This window comes from Gossypium raimondii, chromosome 11 (genome assembly GCF_025698545.1).
Source record: "Gossypium raimondii isolate GPD5lz chromosome 11, ASM2569854v1, whole genome shotgun sequence".
Lineage (NCBI taxonomy): Eukaryota > Viridiplantae > Streptophyta > Magnoliopsida > Malvales > Malvaceae > Gossypium > Gossypium raimondii.
Genome location: NC_068575.1, coordinates 5,489,624 through 5,495,046, shown reverse-complemented (window position 1 = coordinate 5,495,046; position 5,423 = coordinate 5,489,624). Strand labels below are relative to the sequence as shown.

Below are 5,423 nucleotides of genomic sequence, written 5' to 3'. Positions count from 1 at the left end.
GACGGATTATAAGAGACTACGTCTGTCAGTAAGAACTGCTGGGTTGGGGAAAACCTCAGAACACAAGAAGAAAAAGCCAAGGCCGGTAGATGGGAAGAAAGATTCCAGGAAGCCCAGATGCAAAACAGATCGCTCGAGAAGAATTTGTTAGAAAATCAAGATGAAAGAGAAAAATTAAAGGCTAGAGTGGCTGAACTTGAAAAGATTGTTTATCAATACCGTAATCGTAACTCGGTGGCGGAACTATAAGCAAGTTTAAGCAGAATCGAGCAAATGAAGAAAACTATAGAAGAACTAGAAGTGGCATTACAGAATGGTGAAGCCAGGATTGAGTATTTGGAGGCAAACAAAGATCATCAAAGCGAACAGCTTCACTATCTCCAGAATCAGGTCAGAAGCAGGGATCGTGTTATGGGACAAGCCTTGGTTCAGATTCGAGAAGTAGCTGATCACTTACAAACTTTGGCAGTACAAGCTGACACATTGAGCGTAAAGTATGAATTAGAGTCAGACCGGGGACGGGAGTTAGCCTCGTTACTTCAAAAAATCAAGGTCTTAAGTATTAGGGCGAAGTCGTATTTGTAGTCTATTCTATGTAAAGGGATTTGTTTTCTAATAAAGTTTTCCAAGTGGAATTGAATCATAATTAACGCCTTTCTTGCATTCATCTCATGCATCGCATCATATGCATTCAAAACCTTTAATTGATCCTAATTAATTAAAATTATTGCTCAGTTAACCTGGAAACCAACCAACCAACCCGACACCGATACGGCACTCGAGCAAAGACAAAAGATATGGATCAGAGATTAGAAAAGCTTGAAAGCACCAGAAGGAGATGCAAGATCGGCTTCAGCTACAAATGTAGGAACGGTTTGACAAGATGAAGCAAGAAATGTCTGAGAAGATGCCGGAATCTCAAGAGGATATAGTGGCAAAGTTAACCCGATTAATAACAAAGGGAGGTGACAAAGGAAAGGGCCCCATGGCAGATGTTGATGAGGGAAACGATGATGAACTTTTCTATCCTCCAGGTTTCACCCCTCCACATGAGCGAGCTTAAGCTGAATACCCGCGCAAATCTACTGTCACCATCATGCCTCAGTAATTTCGAGCTGGTATTTCGAACCTCCAAACTGGGCCGGGTTTTAATCCCGAAAACAATCCTATTAACTCTGCCATCCCTGACTTTGATGAAGTGGTTGAGAAGGAAAGAGTGAAGGAAGAGTTACCGAAGCAGTTGGAAGAAAGATGTAGGTGGCTCGAAGAGAAGTTCAAGGCGATGGAGGTTGCTGAGAGTTATCGAGACATTAACGCGAAAGAGCTGAGTTTAGTGCCAGATTTAGTACTCCCTCATAAATTTAAGATGCCTGAATTTGAAAAGTACAATGGGACAAGCTGCCCAGCAGCTCACATCACCATGTTCTGCAGGCGAATGACGGGTTATGTTAACAACGACCAACTCTTGATACACTGTTTCCAAGACAGCCTTACTGGGGCAGCATCCAAGTGGTACAATCAGTTGAGTCGTGCCACGATTGGATCATGGAGGGGCTTGGCACAATCGTTCATGAAACAATATAGTCATGTGACTGACATGGCTCCTGACAGAATCACCCTTCAGAACATGGAGAAAAAGCTGAGTGAAAGCTTCAGGCAGTACGCACAGAGATGGAGGGAGGTCGCAGTCCAAGTTCAGCCACCGCTCCTGGAAAAGGAAATGACCATGTTGTTCATTAACACCCTGAAGGTACCGTTCATTACACATATGTTAGGAAGTGCCACAAAAAGCTTTCCTGACATAGTCATGAACGGCGAGATGATTGAGAATGCCATCAGGAGTGGGAAGATCGATGCTGGAGATAGTAACAGAAGATCGGCCTCGAGGAGGAAGGAGAGTGAGGTGAACAACACGAGCATGTACAACAAGGGTTACTCGAAGTCAGTAACAGTGAGTCAGCCAGGAAAGGTGGCTGCCAGTCAGCAAAACTCGTCGAGACAAGAGGTCAGTACAAGGCGAAATGTTGAGAGGCCCCAATTCACGCCAATTCCTATGTCGTACAGGGAACTATACCGAAATTTATTTGACGCACACGTAGTTGCCCCTTTTTATCTGAAGCCCCTGCAACCCCCGTATCCCAAATGGTACGATGCAAATGCACAGTGCGACTATCATGTGGGAATAACGGGGTATTCTATAGAAAACTGTACGACTTTTAAGAAGTTGGTTGAAAGGCTCATTGGTATGAGAGTCGTTAAATTTGACGACGCGACCAAGGCAGAAAATCTATTACCAGACCACACTGATGGTGGGGTAAATATGGTGGGCGAAGACAGAAGAATCAAGGTAGATATTGCGGATGTAAGGACTCCTTTGAGAAGGGTCTGGAGGGAGATGGTGAAAAGGGGACTAATCGTCTCAGAAGGAAGCTGTGAAAGGAAGAGGAATTACTGTGAGTTCCACCATGAAGTGGGGCATGAAATCCAAGAATGTACGGAGTTCAGAGCCCTGATACAAGGCATGATGGACAATAGGGAGGTGAAATTCTGTGAAGGAGTTCAAGAGGAAAGTGATGTATGCGCATCAGAGTTGGCATTGGGGGTCCCGAAGGTTAACCGTCCTGTGGTCATCATCTCGCGACCTCAGAACAGTGAGGTTGGGGCACGAACAACACCAAAAGTAATCATTCAAAAACCGACCGTGTTTACTTACAAAGATAACAGGAGGGTTCCTTGGAATTACGATTGTAATGTGACAATCCCGGGGAAGGAGGATGTAATTAATAGAGAGGAGCAGGATGAAGGAAGGCACCATGAACAGATGAAAGCACGAGTCGAGCCAATAGGAGAGGAAACTTCAGTTGGAAAAAAGAAGAACGTGGTCAAACCTGAATTATTGGTCAATGAACCAATCAAAGAGGAGGAAGCTAGAGAGTTCTTAAAGTTCATAAAGCATAGCGAGGACAGTGTTGTGGAACAGCTGCACAAACAACCTGCTCGCATATCTGTGCTAGCTTTACTCCTGAACTCGGAGGGACATCGGAATGCACTACTGAAGGTGCTAAATGAAACTTATGTGGCCGACGATATCTCTGTTAACAAGTTGGATCGACTGGTCGGCAATATAAGCGCTGATAATTTCATCTCCTTTAGCGATGATGAAATACCGCCTGGGGGTATGGGATCTACTAGAGCTTTACACATCACTGCAAGGTGTAAATGATGCATATTACCGGGAGTTCTGGTAGATAACGGATCGGCATTAAATGTATTGCCCCTATCCACGCTCAACAGGCTACCTGTGGATAGTTCGCATATGAAATCGTGTCAGAACGTGGTGAGAGCATTTGATGGCACCAAGAGGAAAGTCATGGGTAGAATTGACATACCCTTGTTAATCGGCCCAACTGTCTATGAGGTAGACTTCTTGGTTATGGACATCAAGCCTTCTTACAGTTGCCTATTAGGAAGGCCTTGGATCCATTCAGCAGGTGCGGTACCGTCATCGTTACATCAAAAACTGAAGCTGGTGTCAGAGGGCCGGGTAGTGACGATAGATGCTGAAGAGGATATCATTGCATCCGTGACTAACGATGCGCCTTATTTGGAGACGAGTGATGATGCAATCGAGTGCTCTTTCCGTTCCTTGGAATTTGTAAATGCAACATTCATCCTTGAGGGAAACAAGATCCCGATGCTGAGAATATCAAAGACCACAAAGATGGGTCTGCAATTGACAGTAGGAAAGGGAGTTTTGCCGAGAAAAGGATTGGGGAAGTATCTTCAGGGCCGAGTTGAGGCTCAAATGTTGAAAGACAAGCAGGACCGTTTTGGCTTAGGATACAAGCCAGATGCTAGGCAGAGGAAGATAGAGCAAGAAAAGAAGCGTGAGAGAAGAAGGGCTCGTTTGACAGGGGATGAGGTCGAATTGGAATCCATGACCTTTCCTCACCTATCCAAGACTTTTGTATCGGGAGGATTCCTCTATCAAAGGGTCAGAAGTATTAACACGGAGTTGAAGAGTATTCATACCGTGTATGAAAAAGCGACGGGAGGAAGAACCTTGCGGGATATTCGTCCTTATGAGTCGGGAAGGGCGCTAAACAACTGGACTGCAGAAGAGATACCTGTAGTTTTTAGGATTCCCTCAGAGTAATGTCCAAAACACCCTTATTGCTTTTTAGCCTAGAAGTAATAAGGATTCCTTTGTGAAGTAGGCTCATGTCCAGAAAATCGTTATTTTAATGAAGTTCATGTTTGCAATCATTATTGGAGCAAATCTTTCTTTCCATAAGAGAAATTATTTTAAATTTTTCCCAAACTACACCTGTATTTCATTCATGACCATATTCCTGAATCCATATTGTTTTTATAACAGGTCCTACGATATCAATGATACGAATGTCACTCTTACAAATTTAAAGTCTCCTTTTGAACGAAACACGTGTTTAGAGGGATCGCATGATTTTGAGGATGACGAAGACCGTGTTTTGTCTCCTGACTTGTTGAAGATGGTAGAAAGGGCCGAGAAACAAATCCTACCCCACAGGGAATCAATAGAAATTGTGAGCTTGGAGGAAGGTAAAGAGGTGAAGATCGGGTCGGATATTTCTGTAAAAACAAGACAAGACCTCATCGAATTACTCCGAGAGTTCAAAGACGTGTTTGCATGGTCATACCAGGATATGCCGGGGTTGAGTTCCGACATCGTAGTCCATCGTCTTCCTATAAGAGAAGATTGCAAGCCAGTGCAGCAAAAGCTCAGAAGGATGAGGCCTGATATCGTGTTGAAGATAAAGGAGGAGGTCCAAAAGCAGTTTGATGCCAGATTTCTGTAAGAAGTCAAGTATTCTGAGTGGGTGGCTAACATCGTACCAGTTCCAAAGAAAGATGGAAAAGTACGAATGTGTGTGGATTATCAGGATTTGAACAAGGCTAGTCCAAAAGATAACTTCCCATTGCCCCACATCGACACATTGGTAGACAATACTGCGGGCTTTTCATTGTTTTCCTTCATGGATGGTTTTTCTGGGTATAATCAGATAAAGATGCATCCCGAGGACTTGAGAAAGACTATGTTCATTACGTTATGGGGGACGTTTTGTTATAAAGTAATGCCGTTTGGATTGAAAAATGCAGGAGCAACATACCAAAGAGCCATGGTAGCCTTGTTCCATGATATGATGCATAGGGAGATCGAAGTTTATGTTGACGATATGATCACGAAGTCCAGAACGGAGGAGGAACATGTGCAGGTCTTGAGAAAATTATTCTTAAGATTGAGAAAGTTCCAGCTCAAGCTTAATCCGGCGAAGTGCACTTTTGGGGCCGGGTCAGGAAAATTGTTAGGCTTTCTGGTCAGTGAAAAGGGAATCGAGATTGATCCAGACAAAGTGAAGGCAATACGGGATTTACCTTCACCC

General features: G+C 43.9%; 1 protein-coding gene across 1 annotated transcript; it reads left to right on the top strand.

Moving 5' to 3' along the window:
* The first annotated feature begins 883 nt into the window (after nt 1-883).
* LOC128034716 (uncharacterized) lies at nt 884-4,838 on the top strand. The gene is made up of 7 exons (XM_052623537.1): nt 884-1,034; nt 1,200-1,288; nt 1,385-1,681; nt 1,820-3,213; nt 3,295-4,152; nt 4,379-4,514; nt 4,683-4,838. Exons 1-7 carry the CDS (start codon nt 884-886, stop codon nt 4,836-4,838), a joined length of 3,081 nt encoding a protein of 1,026 aa, XP_052479497.1.
* Nucleotides 4,839-5,423: the final 585 nt, after the last annotated feature.